Source organism: Lutra lutra, chromosome 2, assembly GCF_902655055.1.
Source record: "Lutra lutra chromosome 2, mLutLut1.2, whole genome shotgun sequence".
NCBI classification, from domain to species: Eukaryota; Metazoa; Chordata; class Mammalia; order Carnivora; family Mustelidae; genus Lutra; species Lutra lutra.
In genome coordinates, this window is record NC_062279.1 from 19,081,586 (window position 1) to 19,098,901 (window position 17,316).

The following is a 17,316-nucleotide window of genomic DNA, read 5'->3' on the forward strand; positions in this document are numbered from 1 at the left end:
TTAGCTGAGACTGAACCCAGGTCTCCCACACTTCAATTCCAGGAACTCACCCCTAGCTTCAGTGCCTTTCTGGGAGGAAAACTAGTCTATATTCTTAAAACTCTGAGTGCTCTCTTATGTCACTCAAGACCAATAAGCATCTGAAATAATCTGGTTCTAAAGCAACAACCTTTCAGCAGAAATCAATATGATACACTAGGAGATTTTTGTTAAAAGCGGAGGGGTCCTTTTAAGTGGCTTATGCAATCAGAGCATACAACGAATTTAAAGAAAACTTTAGAGCATATGGCATTCTGATATCTTCAAAGTGTGGTTTGATGGGACCAGCAGTGAACATGAAGAGGAGGTATGATTTAAAGAAAGCTGTTGGAGTACTGTGTTGCAAATAAATTCTAAGAAGGCACTTTGCAATTCAGTTTTCTGTTTCTATTTTCTTTCCTAGTGTTTTATTGCTGCCTTGCACTCCCAAACACTATAAATGTTCCTTGCCAGTTTTACATTCTAAAATTCTAACTCAGTCACGTTCTCTCCAAGAATCTGACACTCACGTCTCCCAGTGTACTGGAAAGAAGGAATGCCACAGCTTAGCTAAATAAGGGGATGGGAGGATAGTCTATGTCCTTGGTAATGTGTCACCAACTCTCATTTTTATCCATCATCTCATCCCAGAATGTCAGTTTTTGCATAAAATGACCTTCAAATTCTTTCAGTCCCCGAAGTCTGCGACCCTCCGGGGATTAGGTTTGACTCTGGTTTAGACCCACCAAATGGGCTCGGCGTCCTTGTTTATGAGAGCATCCCATTCCTGCGACCCAGACTGAAAGAGGAATGGTGTTTTTCAGGGCCTTTCATACTCTTTGTATTTACAGTATGGGGGCCGCCAGCTAAAGAGCACTGAGACCTCAGAGCCATCCGCCCAGACCCAGGTCAGGAAGGCCAGCTTCTGCCAAGGTCGCTGGGAAGACCAGAGGCAGAGAGGGGCACCTGGGCTCCCAGTGCTGCCTTAGTTTGGAAGCTATTAAGCCCTGGCGTTTCAGTGTGAGGTCTGAGGCAATAAAGGCATTACCTGATGATAATTTTGTTAGAGACTCTCAGGCCCCGCTTCAGATTTGCAGGATCAGAGTCTGCCTATTAAGGAGAGTTCCAGGCGATTCCTGTGCTCATTTAAGTTTGGGAATCCTTTGGTTAAGCATGGCTGAGCGCTCCTACTTTGCCCCTCAGCGTGGCAATGGCCAGGCCCCGAGTTAGGCGAGGGTGTGCTGTCCCACGGCTTGTGGGAGACCAGCGGAGGGGCTGGCGCGGTGCTCCCGGTAGCTTGGCTGGGTCTCGGGCAGCTCGGCCACCGGAGCTGGAGGCGCAGATGCTCCCACGCCCCGCCCACGGTCCCAGCCAGACCCAATGAGCGGCGCGAGCGGAGGAAAGCCCGCCCCCGGCAGCGCCCGCGCTCCTCCCGCCAGCGCGACACCGGCCGCCGGCTCACAGTCGGTTCCCAGCCATGGGGCGCCGGGAGCTCCTTCTGCTCTTGCCGCGGGTGCTGGCAGCGCTGGGCGGCCTCGCGGGCTCCGGGACCGGTGAGTGGGGCCGCGGGCGGGGCTCCCGGGAAGGGACCGCAGCCCGCCTCGCAAAGTGCAGGGGTGGCGGGCTGGGGTTGGGGGGCGCTGCACAGGGCGGGAAGGGAGCCTGGGGCATCCTGGCTGGCGAGCGCGCTGTCCCCCACCCCGCGTTCTGGAGTGACTTTCCATAGAGGAGGGTGACATCGGACCTTCTGGGGGGGCCGCCAGATGAGTCGCGTGGTCCCCGGCTTCTCTGCGCTTGACTCCCCGTCCTGCTCAGTGGGTGGAAAGGTAGGTGGGCTCAGCGGACACCCTTGGGGTCTTTCCTTCATCCTTCCCCAAGCGTGTGGGAGGGAGCTCTCTGCACCCCTGAGGGCAGGTGCACTCCAACGGCCTGACCTAGTGGGATTTGCTTTCTAGCCCTGGTCTCCGAGGGGACCTCCAGCTCAGGGTTCCCCAGAGAGCAGATTTACCCTGGGTGGAGGCCGGGGGCCGGGGCCTCCGGAAGACATGACCTCACTCCGGAAACAGCACGGGGAAATGGGGCTTGGGTCAGAGGTGCAGCTTGGAAGCAACTCTCTGTGGCACTTGTTGATACCATTCAGGTTTAGGCAGACCCCAGGGCAGAGGAGAGCTGAGTGGATGCCCCAGAGTGACCAAGACATCCACATTTCCCAAGTGGTGGGTGGCTGGTTGGTGGCTTAGCCATGTCTAGGAGGTGCCTAGCATTGGTCAAACTGGCCTGCAGTCTCTCCCCACAGGTGTTGTCAGTGGCCCTCATAGATTGAAGTCTGTTTTTAAATAATTTTCACTTAGCAGACTCTTGGTCAAGGGGGTGTTAACTAGGTCGGAGGATGTGCCACTTAATTGAGTTGTTCGTCTTCCAGGAGGGATTCTAACCCACAGGATTTTTGCCACAGGTGGTGGGGCATCTCTGCCGTGATGAGGAGCCCTTGCTCTGTGTGGTCTTTTTGCATCACTCTTGAAGCATCTTTACAGTTGCTTGCATTTCTTATTAAACAATGGTTACCAAAGCTTTCTGGCATGTAGCCCTCTTTCGGATGCCCATTCTAGAATAGCATGTGATCACCCTACTTTGCATATTAACAGACTCTGAGAAAGCTACCTTATACTTAACATTTAAGTAAATATGTTGATACATTTCTTATTTATTCACAGCAAGCATCTACATAAGTGAAAAATAATGGTTTGAGATCCACTTGCAGACGTGTAGAATCTGTATGCACACTTGGTCTCCAGACCAAGAATCAGCAGGGCAAAATATTATTCAAGGTGTGACTCACCTGGAAGTGTGAGTCTTTGAGGGCTGACTGGACCCCTAATTAGGATCCTTCTGGAAGGATCTGCTGGAAGTGGTAGCAAAAGAGTTAATGCTTTACAAAGATTTATATGGTGGGTATAGGGTACCAAGTGGCTTTGTGCCCATTTATTCTTTGAATCTTTCTCTTCTGATCACTTATTTATTAGTCTCATTTTATAGATAGAAAACTGAGATCCCGAGAGAGGAAGTAGCTCTCCCAAGGTCACATTGTTAGTAAGTGATTTCACTAAAATGCCAACCTATGCAGCCTGACAGCTAAGTCTGTGCTTCCGTATTAGTGGCTGGTAACATCACCTGCTCTTGGTGGTTTTGGTCAAGCTAAGTGAGACTGCTTGGATGGCATGTGAGTAGATGGGAGAGTCGTTAGGTACCCATTAGTCACCAATACTTTTTGAATATTTAAAATGTTTTTTATACACCAGCCTCAAAAAAAAAAAAATCAAACCTTGAGTAGCTAAGCTAAAATATTATCTTAGAAGGATACAAGTAAGACTAAGAAATGGTCTCTTAGAGAAGAAGGTGTGGTCTACACAATGGCCTTCCATTATCAACTTCCATTACACAACTTTGCATAGCGCTTTCCATTCCATGTACAGATTGTTCCTGGGAGTAGGACCGTGGGGTGGGGGGAAGTCTTTACTGGATCTTACAGAGACTCCAGTATAAGACATGTGGTTTATCTTTTCTAGGAACTAAAGATTGGCTTTTTCTCTTTGAAAGTTAGGACAGTATAGTAAATTTGCTATAGTCAGGCCTTCCTGGTGCTTCCTTCTGAGGACCACATTCCAAAACAGGCTTAAGTTTGACCGTTAGTTATTCAAGGTTGATAAATAGAAGTTCATGACTTGAATAAGACACAGTAAATCAATCTTAGGCAAATCACTGAGCACTTAAATATTTATAACCAACCTATTAGAGGTATTCTTATGAAGATTGTGTGTAGGATCTAAAATCCGAATCTAATTTTTAGATGTAAAAAGTAAACTTAAAAGTAAACTATAGAGTCCAGACTTTGAGCTTAGACTTCTAAACGTTCAACCATTCAGAGTCTTTAAGATCAAACCAGAAGAAGTAGCTGGGTCTCTTGGAGCACAGTGCACGTTGGTCCCATTCCAATGGGAAAACGGCAGCGAATGGTGATTTCCCAACCCCACAGCACCAGAAAGAACAGTATCCAAGGATCATTACTGCAGAAGTCCAATGGATTTTTATGGTACTGAATCCCCCTAATGTTCTCCTGGGTATTAGTTGAAGGACCTTCCTCTGAATAATCTTTTCACTACAGCTTCTCATGAAAAGGTGCTCACATGGATTTGCTTTTTGTTCATCCAATGCAGATGAAGCAAGGTGTAACATGACAAGGCAAGCTGCGTGTGGGAACAGGTGCATTCCTGTGGCCTGGCTCTGCGATGGACAGCAAGAGTGCCCTGATGGGACAGACGAGCAGTGTGGTGAGCACTCCTCGCCGTTTCGTGTCCTCATCCACGAACAGCTGTGTGCCCGGCCGACAGAGTCAGGTCCTGTGGTTTTCACTCGTAGTGGGTATTTGGAAATAGGAGGTGTTCTGGGTTGTGGCAGGCTTTCAGCTCGTAAGTCTAGGGATGTAGGTGTTGGTAGCACTGTTGTCAAGACAAGTGTGGAAGGGCTAATTGGGATAGAAAATCCAGATGTTCTCAAGACAAGTGTGGTGGGCTAGCTGGGATAGAAAATCCAGGACGAGTCTGGCTTCTTGCCTTTAAGTCTAGCTTCAACACGTGGCGGGTACTGAAACTGGACTAACACAAGATCGCTCCATGGGCAGCCCTCACTGACCGCAGCACACACTTGTAAATAGATAGAATCAACTACTTTAGCTTTACTTCGAGCTTTTGTACAATGAGAAGACAATTTTTCAAATGGAGGACAGAAGAAAACTATAAGTCCAATAGAAGCCAAGTTAGCCATTTGGTAAATGTGTTCCTGAAATCCAGCTCAAACATCTCCATGCTAAGAGTGCTCCCAGCCCCAGAAGGGACATCTGACCCTCTGAAGATGAGGAAAGCCTTTTAACCGATGCTTCACATCCTTGAGCGGTGAATATGGAAGGAGAAAATTCCTGAGTAAAAGAGGAACCCCCCCCCGAAAAACTTGGGGAGTGCTCCATTCCTTTTCTCTACCCTGATTGCACACTCCTGGGCTGGCCATTTACTGTAACTAATTTAATATGAAAACTTTGATTTTAAAACCTGTACTATTACAGGTTCAAATTACATTTTATACTTGCAGAAGTGCCTTGTGCTGTTCTCCCCCCATTACTTCCTCACAGCTCTCCAGGTTTACTTGCATCTGCCAAGAGGCATACTTAGGTGGAAATATTCGAAGGTCCCATTAGACCCCAGACTGACAGTGCCCAGGTTGTCTTCAATCTCAGTGTGGTCTCAAATGCCAAAGGGGTTCCAAGAAGTGACACTATAAGGCTGTACTGGCCCATACAGTAGCCATTAGCCAACGTGTGAAGATTTACATGTATTTAAATAATAAATATAGCTATTTTATCCTACTAACCACGCTTCAGATGCTCAGTAGCCACACGTGACTAGTGACAGCCCCTTTGGACAATGCCTCCATTGTCACAGAAGTTTTTATTGGACAACTTCATCATTCTAGCAGCATGACTGGGAGTGTAAGCGATGTTGGGCTGCTAGGTGATTGTCCCTAAGGCAGGGTATGGTGTGCGGTTAGGGTGACATGGAAAGGACAGGCAAATTTAGGATGGACTCTGTGGCAGACGGGGACTTAATTGTTGTTCTGCTAATGAAAATACTTCATACAAAACCCCAGCTGAAAAGTTATCAGTGCCCTGGCAAACAGCTCTTCCTCTCTGCCCCTCAAACATTCCCCTTGGCCCGCAGAGGAAGCGTGTCGCGGACATCCACAGGCCTGGCAGTGTGACGACGGGAAGTGTATTTCTAGTAGCCGGCTTTGTGATGGTACCGGGGACTGCCTGGACGGCTCCGATGAGGTTAACTGCGGTAGGTACAATCTACTTTCTCTTCGGACATGACATGTCAAGTTAGCTGCCTTGAGGAATGAACTTCCACGGTATTAAGTGACACCAGCAAGTCCCTAGGTAGTCTTCTGCTGGACGGGGGCTAAATGCCTATGTTCAGTTGTCGCTGGGATGACAGGTGACCTTTTATCCACTACTACATTTTGCAAAATCACCTAAAAGATTCTCGCTTCTGTTGGCTTTTTATACTCCTTTGGGCTCACACTTTGGGGTGCCGAATTGGGGCCTCATCTCCAGTGGCTGGCCTCCTGCTCAGTTCTTGGTATTCTGGAGACCAAAGCGTGAGCAAACCGTGAATACCCAAGGGCACAAGCCGGCAGGTCAGGCCTTCCACCTCACTGGGCCAATGCCTGCCTTTTACAGAGACTTCTATGGTGTGCCCTGGACAGAAAATCCAGTGTCCAGGACAGTCTCAGTGTCTCGAGCCTTGGGAACTCTGTGACGTCCCCCGGGACTGTGAAGATGGGCTCGATGAAGCACGCTGCTCCCCGAACCACTGCCTGGTGGGCCAGTGGCTGTGCAGGAGCAAGCTGTGTGTCCCGGAGAGCTGGAGGTGCAATGGCGTCAATGACTGCGGGGACTCCTCGGACGAGGACGCCTGTGGTGAGTGCCCCTCCCCCACCCCCTCCTGGCCTGTCCTCTAAAGAGGAAGGTACCTGTAAAGGTATCATGTGGGCTGCTTTCTGCGGGTTGCATTTTAATTCCTAGGACTGAGACGCCATCCTAAAAACAGGATGTCTCCTAGCAGTAACCAAGATGTAGTTACCCGTGGAAACATCGAGCAGTGCTTGAATAGTAACTCCATGCAGGACACTCTAGGCAATGTGGCCACGGCACAGAACACCAGAGTGTCCGTATTTGAAGGAGCCTCCTAACGGATGCCTCATGTCCTTGTGGGGTCCATGATGGGGAAATTCCTCATTAAAAGAGGACCTCCTGCTCCGCTCCCCCAAGCCCTGCAACAAACTCGTTGAGTACAATGTTCCTTTTCTTGATTCCACATACACAGTGCAGTGGAACCTCCAGCTTGTCAGTAAACCACAATTCCACTCGATCTTTGTAAAATTAAATCTGCAATATTCAGATTCTAACATTTTTATCTTTATAAACTGGTTTCTTTTCTTTTTTTTTTTAAGATTTTATTTATTTATTTGACAGACAGAGATCACAAGTAGGCAGAGAGGCAGGCAGAGAGAGAAAGAGAGGAAGCAGGCTCCCCGCTGAGCAGAGAGCCCGATGCGGGGCTCGATCCCAGGACCCTGAGATCATGACCTGAGCTGAAGGCAGAGGCTTAACCCACTGAGCCACCCACGTTCCCCTATAAACCGGTTTCTTAAGAAGATCTTCTTTTAGGGCTCATGTTCACCGACTTTAACACCATCAAAGTTAGAACTACTTAATGCTAATTCAATTTGATCAATATTATTTCAACCAAGTGCCCACATGGCCTGCTTGACTTCATCATTATCAGTCTTAACTCCCAATTCCCTGAAAACTCTGCTTAAAATGATAAAACTTTCTTTCCTACCTCAACTTGCCTTGGGTTCTGGAAACCCTGCTACCTTACTGTAATTAATAAGGGTCTGTTTTGACTCCCCCTGCCCCCACGTGCTGTTGGAAAAGAAAGCTCTCCTTCCTACGCAGCCTCCTGTCCAGAAGGCATGGTGAGATGTGATGAAGGGAAATGCATCCTGGAATCCCTGATGTGTGACGGGGAACTTGACTGCGTAGATGGTACTGATGAACCGGCTACATGTGGTGAGGACCCAACTGCCAGGCGTCATGTGGGGGGTGGGCAGAATCCGATTACATTAGCCAATGCCTCAGTTATCATGGGGGTCCACGCTCTCAGAGAATGCTCGGACCAGACCCCTATGTCAGCAATCATCCTTCCGTGGTGGGTCCCCCACGTCTTACAAGTTCCGAGCCTTGGCTCTGGTCTCCTGAGTGTGCGCAGAGCTTACCTGAGCTGGAAAACTCAGTGAGCTTGCCTCATGCTGTGGCTCTAAGGAAATAGACTAAATGCCTCAAACCACACTGCTCCAAAAATTCTGGAATAAAGAACAGACTGTGGCACTGAGAAGTGAATCCTGTGTTCAAGACCGTATGGTGAATTCTCTAAGGATTTAACTGAGGAAGGACTGAGGAAGACTATTTCCTAGTGAGGAGGGAGCTCCTGAGCAAGTGTCTGAAAATTTAAAACCTTGTGATTCTCACTCTAAAAATCACTGTTGGTTCAGGTTGAGGGGGATGGGGACGGGGCAGGTCTCCCCAGGTCACTTTGTCATCTGTCTCGTTTCCTCCTTAATCTGGGCTTAGATGTGTATGACGAGACCTTTGTTAGTGCTAAGGGCTGTGCAGGCCACTTTTATTTATTTATTTGACAGAGAGAGATCACAAGTAGGCAGAGAGGCAGGCAGAGGGAGAGGAAGGGAAGCAGGCTCCCTGGTGAGCAGAGAGCTTGATGTGGGGCTCGATCCCAGGACCCTGGGATCATGACCTGAGCCGAAGGCAGAAGCTTTAACCCACTGAGCCACCCAGGTGCCCCGAAGGCCACCTTCTACTGAGGGAACACATAAGACACAGGAAGCATGAACAGTGGGACGACACACAGGTTTTTGGTGCTGTAGAGGTAATTCACTGGGATTAAGAAATTACTATATCACTTCCTGGGGCAAGGGTCCTGGCCCCTCAAATTTTCTAGAGGAAATAGGGAAGAGGTTGCTGGGCCTTCTGTGGGTGAGCAATACACCAGCATTTGAAATTGTCCAGACTGTCTGCCTAGAAAAGTCCTTTCCCCTGGTCCATGATTCTTCACTTTCTCTGTTCTGTGGTCTTTCCCCGAAGCGTTCACATTCCTAGGTCAGAGGGCGGGGTCAAAGGTTATTCTTCAGAAGCCTCTATAGCCCTCACAGCAAGTAGGGGCTTGTAACACCACGGCTTAGAAAATGTTTGATCTGTACCGTGTTCAACTCTCCTGACCACTGCCCTGTCTCTACCAGGGAGGAACTGCTCTGTGGCCAACGGGGGCTGTGAGGGACAGTGCAGTGACACCGCCTGGGGAGTCCAGTGTTCATGTGGAGCTGGGTGGCAGTTACAGCCAGACGGCCAGAGCTGTGCAGGTCAGAGTTCATCGGGCGCATCTTCCAAAGTTTTCATGGCAGTGGGATAGACATGCCACACAGCTTACCATCTTAATCACGTTAAGGATGTAATTCAGTGGCCTCCACCACATTCACGACGCGTGTGAACATCACCACGATCCATTTCCAGAACTCTCTTATCTTCCCTGACAGAAACTCTGTCCCCATTAAACAAGAACTCTGTCTCCAATCCCCAAGAAACTCCATCCACTTCCTCTCTGAATTTGCCTGTTCTAGTCTTGCATCTAAGTGCAGTCCTGTGGGATCTGTCCCTCTGGGCCAGGCTTTTTTCACTTAGCCTGTCATTAAGTTTCATCCATGTCATAGCAAGGTCAGACTCTCCTTCCCTTTCTAAGGCCAAATACCTCATTGCATACATATGCCCCATTTTATTTATCCGTTGATGGGCATTTGGGTAGTTTCTACGTTTTGGCTCTCATGGGCGATGCTATGAGCAACTGGTGTACACATGCCCAAATCCCAGCTTTCCACACTCTGGGGTATACACCAGATGTGGGATTGTCGTATCCTGCAGCAACTTCTGCGTTTAACTTGAGAAAACTTCAAGCTGTTTTCCACGGTGGCTGCCCCACTTGACATTCCCCCAGCAGGGCACAAGTGTTTCCAATTCTCCATGTCTTACCATTCATTCCAAATCAGCAACGCCCCCGAGTGTTGCTAGAGTAACCTTCACCTGGATTCCGTGCCAGCCGTATGTCTGGGGCCTCCACACTGACGTTCCCACTTAATTGCTCATATGGCAACTCCTCAGCGGCAGGGACACTATCTGTGCCAGCACCAGCACAGGGATTTCCACATAGTATGTGTCCAGCGAGCATCTGAAAGGGGGGCCCAATGGCCCAGAAATACTCAGGAGATGGCTCCGTGGTCATCTCTGATTTCTGGCTCTCTGTCATCAGATATAGATGAGTGCTCCCAGGCCTACAGTCCCTGTGGCCAGCTGTGCCGTAACATCCCGGGCTCCTACTCCTGTGCATGTGTTCAAGGTCACCAGCTCTACAATGGGACCAGTTGTCGAGTTACAGGTGAGATTCATGACCCTGAGCAAAGCCTAGCCCTTGCTCTGTCCTTAGTGGTCATTATAGATAGAAGTGTTGTTCATGGTTTACTTTAGGGTCTGGTATGAGAGTGACATTATTCTTTCCATAAAGAAGCTGCTATTAACAACATTCCTTGGCCAAATCAAGTATCAGTTGCTATTAGGTGTCTTTATGTTTCTTTAAGTTTATCTGTTAAATCTACACCCAACATGGGCTTAGATCTTACGACCCTAAGATCAAGAGTTGCATGCTCTCCTGACTGAGCCAGCCAGGCGCCCCTATTAAGTATCTTTAAAATGACTTAGCTGTCCTGCAGGCTGTACACCTGGGTGTGCTGGAGACCACACTGACGTAGTGTTAACTTGGCCTGTGCTGCTTTAATGAGGGAGTGGTGAATTCCATTCGGCTGCTTGTGTACAAGACAGGGAGAGGAGCTCTGTCTAGGTGGGGGGAAGGGCAGAATCTGAAATCAAACAGGCCCAGAGTTCCAAAGATGAGTTGGAATGTGCTGGAGTTCAGAGGAGGAATTGGGGCTTAGGGTGGTAGGCTAGATTGCCTCTGGACACGCTTCAGTCCAGACCTGAGCTGTCGGTGGATTTTAGCACAGGAGACGGGACAGCATCTTTGGTGAAAGAGAATGGCCTGAAAGAAAGTATCCAAGGAGTGTGTCACTGTTCCTTTTCCCCCTTTATTGCAGATGATGCTGTTAAAATTCTTATAGCGGCAGAGAGAGAACTTGGGGTTCTGGATCGGAGAACAGGCATCTATGAGCCTCTGGTTCCTATAAACTCGAGGCCGACTTCTGTAGCCTATGATCTCGACAGAAGCATGTACTTTTGGGTGGATGAAGCCTTACACGTGTTTGTCCTTGGGAAGCCAAACCCGGTTCCTCTCTATCCAGGTATATTTCTTGACGTCCAGAGCCCTGGCTTCTTAAAGCGCCTTCAGCAGAGTATAAGAGGCCTGTGTATTCATCTGGACGTCGTCTGGGACTCACTTGTTGTGACTTCCCAGAGTGTGTGCAACCCTGATTTGAGATAAGGCCATGTAATTTGGCTCAACAGGAGCTTTGCTGGAGCATAACCGGCGAACGAGGTTGCTCTCAAGAGGTACAGAAAGTTGGGCATGTGGGCTCAGGCCAGGGTTAATCTCCGCTTCATCCCTGGGTATGTGACTTAGAGCCCGTCGTTAACTCCTTTGAACCGCGCTCAATAAGACGAAAGGGACAGCCCTTGTCTCACTGGGTAAGCGGGGGTAGGGGGGATTCAAGAAGAACGGTCCATGGGAGGAAGTGCTTAGTTGTCCTGGGCATGTAGAAACCCTCTGTTAGCCACTCCCCTGAGACTTCTGTAACAGATGCTGCCCCAGACTGAGGCTGCATTCTCTTGGATTTCTTGGTTCTGCTTCTGCTAAGGTCCTTCTCTTTTCCGGCCGCCCACAGTATATTGCACAGAGCTCATTTCTGGCTCTCCTTCCCTGTGTCCCACCGGCTGCCTTGTACAGCTTGAAATCAGAAGATGTAGAAAAGTTTAGTCCAGATCTTTTTTTCAAGGTAAGAAGAAGGTAGGAGAATACAGGAGCATAGTAATACTGTCTTGTGTATCCCCAGAACTTCAGGCCGTGGACAGTATCTCTTTGGACTGGCTCACGGGGCTGCTGTATTGGGCTAGCAGCTTTGCAAGGGTCATCGGTGCTGGCTTGAGTGATGGCAGAGGCTACGTCAAAATCTTGGAGAAGGATCTGGTGCCAGAGCAGCTCATCGTGTTTCCCCCGAAGAAGTAAGTAGCATTTCTTTGAGAATATATCCCAAATCACTGGTTATCTTAGACATTTAAGTTGATAAGAGGACCTTTCCACATTTTCAACATAGGTCTTCATTTGCTCCAAAAATATCTTCTAAATTGAATCCTACAGAGAGCCCCTTTTCAGTTCACAGGGCAGAGATCTGCATTCTTAGCTGCTCAATGACCGGGGGCCTGAACAAGAACGCTCCAGGGGCCTGGCTGTTCAGAAGAGCGTGTGTTCAGGGCTGTGGATGAGGGGGGATGGTTAACACTCTGTGCTTTTGCTTCCCTCAGGTCATTATATTGGGTAAATCGTGGTAAGAAAGGCACGAGAACTCTCGAGGCTGCAGGGATGGACGGCTCGGATCGGAAGGTCCTTGCAGCCGTCCACATGGAGGAGCCTGTGGGACTGACGCTTGACCCCGTGGCCGGCCGCCTCTACTGGATCAGCGAGTATAAAGAGGTACTGGAGAGAGGTCAGGAAGGAGAGCGTTTTAGTGGGGGCTTGGTAGGCCCGTGGGTAACTGCAGAGTCCTCGGTAAGTTTTACATCAACCCCACACATGGTCTTCTGGCCACGAGGACCGAGGAAAGCGAGCTGGGCTGGGCCAGGGTCTTGAGGAGAGCCCAACCAGATCAACACAGGCTGGGAGACTTCGTGTGTGACTTTCTCCACCACCACGGTCACACCTAGCCCTGGAATTTCCTGGTAGTATAGGTCATACTGTATGTTGTACCTAAGACATAAAACCATGTGTGAGCATGCATGGGAGGAGGGGGAGAGGGAGAGACAGGCTCCCCGCTGAGCAGGGAGCCCTACTCCATCCCAGGGTCCTAGGATCATGACCTGAGCTGAAGGCAGATGCTTAACCGACTGAGCCAGCCAGGCACCCCAACTCTTTTTTTAAAGTCATCTTTGCACACCCAATGTGGGGCTCAAACTCACAGCCCTGAGATCAGGCGTTGCGTGCTCTACCAGCTGAGCCAGCCAGGGGCCCTGGGAGTCGTATTTTTAAGTCTGTTACTTCAGCTGTGACTTTGGCAATTTATAGCCCCTCTTTGAACTCCCATCGCCCTCTCTGAAGAGAGATGGATCATTCACCTCAGAAAGCAGCTGGAGAACGTAGGGAAGAACTTGGTATACCACATCTGGACACAGACAGTAAGTTAGGGTAGCTACTTATACAATGTACCTGTGACCCCAGTTTGTTCAAGAAGCAGTCCAACCACTGGCTTGGCATTAGCCTCCATGAATTCTAAGACACTCTCCTCTTTATCAAGTTGATAGCACGTGAAGATGTTTAATCGGTGTCCACACAAGAGGTGTCCTGATGCCAGAGTCTCATGCTAATGGCGACCGACTCTCATGACTCTACCCTTCAGTCCATAGAGACGGTCAACGTGGATGGCAGTGGGAGGCACACCTTTCCTGAGATCTTCTTGGAAGACGACAACCCAATAGGACTAGCTATATTCGAGAACTCCTTCTTCTGGGCAAATAAAATACATCTGTATCACACTTCACCCCACACCCCCAAGGAGAGAGCGGTGTTGCTCAATGCTTCCATATCTGCTTTCTCCGTCCTCCACAAATCCCAGCAGCCCAAGGGTATGTCCCTGACATGTTCATTGTTAATTGCAGTTGATGTTAATTTTTCTGCTCTTCACAGAAAACTGAAGAAAGCCCAACGTTCTGTTTATGGGAGGAAGCCAAATATTCATTGACTAGGAGTTAAAGGCTTTTGTTAACCAGAAACTGTATGTCAGATTCAACTCAGATAATGCTGCTTAAGTGGGTCGGAGAGACTCCCCAAAGTAGAGAGCTGTGACCACTATTACTTCTAAAGGAGTCTTCCTGTCAGCAAGCCAGGCAGTCTTTTTGCCTTAACTCTAGGGCCAAAGATGCTGTTGGTTGAAGACTTACTGGCTGGAGCTTAATATGGATAAGTAATTGCCACTATCTGAAAGGGGGTCATGGGAGTTTAACCTAGAAGGTAACGAGGATCCTGGGATTCCTCTTAAGGCAAAACCAACTGAATTCTCTTGAGTATTAAGTTTGGAACTGGTATGGAGAATTCTGAAATCGTACCTAACCTATTTCTATTTGAAAACAGGCAGACCCCCAGCATGTGCTCCAGGCTCATGCAGCCACCTCTGTCTCCTGTCCCCCGTCCATTCCAAGGGCTATAAATGTGTTTGTCCAGAAGGAATGTTCCTTTTGCCTTCCGGTACATGTAGCGGTAAGTATGCTGGGGCAAATGGGCTTGGCTCAGAGAGACTCATTCCATTTTGGGATCAATCACTTGTATACTGACAACCTTACCTTGTTAAGTTTTGTTACCCAAAGATCTTAAGTTCTTTTATTATTGTGTTACAAGTATAGAACATAGGGGCGCCTGAGTGGCTCAGTGGGTTAAACCTCTGCCTTCGGTTCAAGTCATGGTCTCGGGGTCCTGGGATCGAGTTCCGCAAAGGGCTCTCTGTTCGGCAGGGAGCCTGCTTCCCCCTCTCTCTCTGCCTGCCTCTCTGCCTACTTGTGATCTCCCTCTCTCTGTCAAATAAATTAAATAAATAAATAAATAAATAAAAGTATAGAACATAAAGCTCAGTATTTTAACCACTTTCAAGCGTATAGTAGCATCGAGTGCATCCACATTTTTATGCAACTATCGCTACCATCCATCTCCAGAACTTTTTCTTTTTTTAAAGAAAGATTTTTGTTTAGAGAGAGAGCAAGAGCAGGAGGGAGAAAAAGAGGGAGAGGGAGAGAGTCCCAAGCAGGTTTCCCACTGAGTGCAGAGCCCAACTTGGAGCTTGGTCTCATGACACCGAGATCACGCCCTGAGCCGAGATCAAGAGTTGGCCGTCTGACTGACTGAGTCACTCAGGCTTCCCTCTTCAGAACGTTTTCATCTTCCTAAACTGAAATTTTGTACCCACTAAACAATAACTCCCCATTCCTCTCCCCCCAGCCCTAGACCACCATTCTACTTTCTATATAAAGGTGACAACTCTAGGAACGTCATAGAAGTGGAATCCTACAGTATTTGTCCTTCGGCTGCTGGCTTACTTTCCTTTACTATCTTTAAGGTTCATGTTGTAATATGTGTCAGAATTGCTTTTCTTGAATAATCATTTAATTTACATTTTGATTTCTCCATTCATCTGTCAATGAATACTGGGGGGGGGGGTTGTTTGATTTTAAAACAGGAAAAATAGGGACGCCTGGGTGGCTCAGTTGGTTAAGCAGCTGCCTTCGGCTCAGGTCATGATCCCAGCGTCCTGGGATCGAGTCCCACATCGGGCTCCTTGCTCGTCTGGGAACCTGCTTCTCCCTCTGCCTCTGCCTGCCATTCTGTCTGCCTGTGCTTGCTCTCTCTCCCTCTCTCTCTCTGACAAATAAATAAATAAAATCTTAAAAAAAAAAAAAACAGGAAAAATAGGTTATACCAATCAGTTTTACCCAAAGTTGGTACAAGAAAAAAATCCTCTGTAGTCTTATGGCTTGTGTATTCTGACCTAGGTTTGTAAGCAGGGTCTACAGCAGTATGGTTAACATAAATTCTTGTTGTTTTGTCTTTGAAATATTAAGGCTTACAAGCTCCTTTGAACATCTCTATCCAAATTACCTTTTTTGGGAAAGATTTTATTTATTTTAGAGAGAGAGCGTACGCGCAGGTACAGAAGTGAGAGGAGGGGTAAAAGGAGAGAGAGAGAGAATCTCAAGCAGAGCCCTCTGAGTGCGGAACCCAGTGCAGGGCTTGATCTTACAATCCTGAGATTGTAACCTGAACTGAAACTGAGAGTCCAACGCTTAACCAATTGAATCACCCAGGTACCTCCCACATTACTTTTTTGCTAAAGAACACTTAGGTTTTAAGAAGGATAAATGATATAAATATCTTCATGCTCTAACCACCTTTAAAGAACATAATTCTCAGGGGTAGATGCCCGATGTGATCATGGTGCATGTAATATGCTGTTGTGCCAAACTCAGGACCACTTTAACTTGTATCTTGAGGGGCACCTGGGTGGCTCAGTCAGTTCAGCGTCTGCCTTTGGCTCAGGTCATGATCCTGGGGTCCTGGGATCCAGCCCTGTGTCAGGCTCCCTGCTCAGCAGGGAGCTTGCTTCTCCCTCTACCCCTCCCCCTGCTCATGCTCTCTTCCTCTCTCAAATAAATTAATAAATCTTTAAAAATTTTTAAAAATTGTATCTTGAACATTCTATATACAGCTAAATACCCGAGTAACTTTTCTTTAAATAGGCAATCGAATTTAAAATTCTTTCTACTGAGACTTGTGCACCATGAGCAAGGGTTTGAGGACATTACTGAAACAGATGGGGCACCGCCCAGCCCTAATCCTTGTGTCTCTGTGTTAATCTTTCAGTAGAAATTCGAAAGCTTTAGTGCTTTGGGAAAGCAGAGCGATACTTCATTTGCCCAAAGGACTCCCTTCTCCAAGGAAGCTCAGGCTTTCGTGCTGTATTCATGCCTCAGAAGCAAACTTGCTAAGACCCCTTTCTAGGTGTTCCTCAGCTGAAGAGTTTACTCCAGAAGGGAGCAGGGGGCTTATCTGACAAATGGCCAAACGGTAAATCTCTCCTTTCTCTTGGTAGAGTTAAAGATAGTATTTTCGTCTGGCAAACGTCTCTACTTGTTGAAAGTTGGTTTTATGGGAACTGCTATAGAGAGAACCCTAGTTCAAGAGCATCCTAGAAACATCTATTTACTGGATATTGATTGGAAAAGAAACCTCGTCTACTGGACAAATGCCGAGGGACAGCTGTTCTGCTCAGCTGGCTATTCAGGAGAAGAGCAAGAGATTTGGACAGAGCACACAGGTAAGCTGGATGTCTATTTTGGATTTTCCCCTTTATTTCCTGGCTTTAAAATTAACTAAAACAAAACAAAAAAAAAAAAACAAAAACAAAACCCAAGCCCAAAAAACAACAAAAAAACCTTACCTGATCTGAATCAACCTTAATGCCAAAGGATGGTTTTAAGGTAATTTAAACATGGACTGTCTGACTTAACCTTATACTTTTGAGAGGAATACAGGCTGTTAAAAGGCTACTGTGACTTGGGAAATCCTAGGGTCAGTAGTAAGTTTGTTGAAATTCTATTTTTCTGGCCTTAAGTTTGGGTAGGATAGAAATAGACCTTAAATATTTCAGTTTTGCTTTGCAGATTTTTCTTGCACTAATTTAGAAGTGGTTTGCAATGCAGATTTCTGAGAAAACTAGCGAGATATTTTCTTAATGTGGTAATAGATCCTTTCTCTCCTCTCCCACACTGCTGATGCACAGCCCATCCTTAGCACTGTGTACTCCACCTAAAGGCAAGCATCTACTTTGTAAAAGAGATCTGGGGCTAAAGCTCTA

The 17,316-nt window shown here is 47.7% G+C and overlaps 1 protein-coding gene across 2 annotated transcripts in view; it reads left to right on the forward strand.

Moving 5' to 3' along the window:
* The first annotated feature begins 1,475 nt into the window (after positions 1–1,475).
* Positions 1,476–17,316, forward strand: part of LOC125091756 (prolow-density lipoprotein receptor-related protein 1-like) — a 42,929-nt gene continuing 27,088 nt past the window's right edge. Inside the window, exons 1-13 of one of the 2 annotated variants that reach the window (XM_047715703.1) lie at positions 1,476–1,571; positions 4,233–4,346; positions 5,787–5,906; positions 6,308–6,547; positions 7,589–7,702; positions 8,947–9,066; positions 10,008–10,133; positions 10,846–11,049; positions 11,758–11,926; positions 12,227–12,395; positions 13,315–13,540; positions 14,046–14,171; positions 16,552–16,776. In XM_047715703.1, coding sequence (XP_047571659.1) covers positions 1,496–1,571; positions 4,233–4,346; positions 5,787–5,906; positions 6,308–6,547; positions 7,589–7,702; positions 8,947–9,066; positions 10,008–10,133; positions 10,846–11,049; positions 11,758–11,926; positions 12,227–12,395; positions 13,315–13,540; positions 14,046–14,171; positions 16,552–16,776 — 2,029 coding nt within the window. In that variant the 5' untranslated portion in view covers positions 1,476–1,495. Of the gene's footprint in view, positions 1,572–3,948; positions 4,109–4,232; positions 4,347–5,786; positions 5,907–6,307; positions 6,548–7,588; positions 7,703–8,946; positions 9,067–10,007; positions 10,134–10,845; positions 11,050–11,757; positions 11,927–12,226; positions 12,396–13,314; positions 13,541–14,045; positions 14,172–16,551; positions 16,777–17,316 lie in introns of those variants that run through there. The other variant, XM_047715713.1, reaches the window with a different exon arrangement.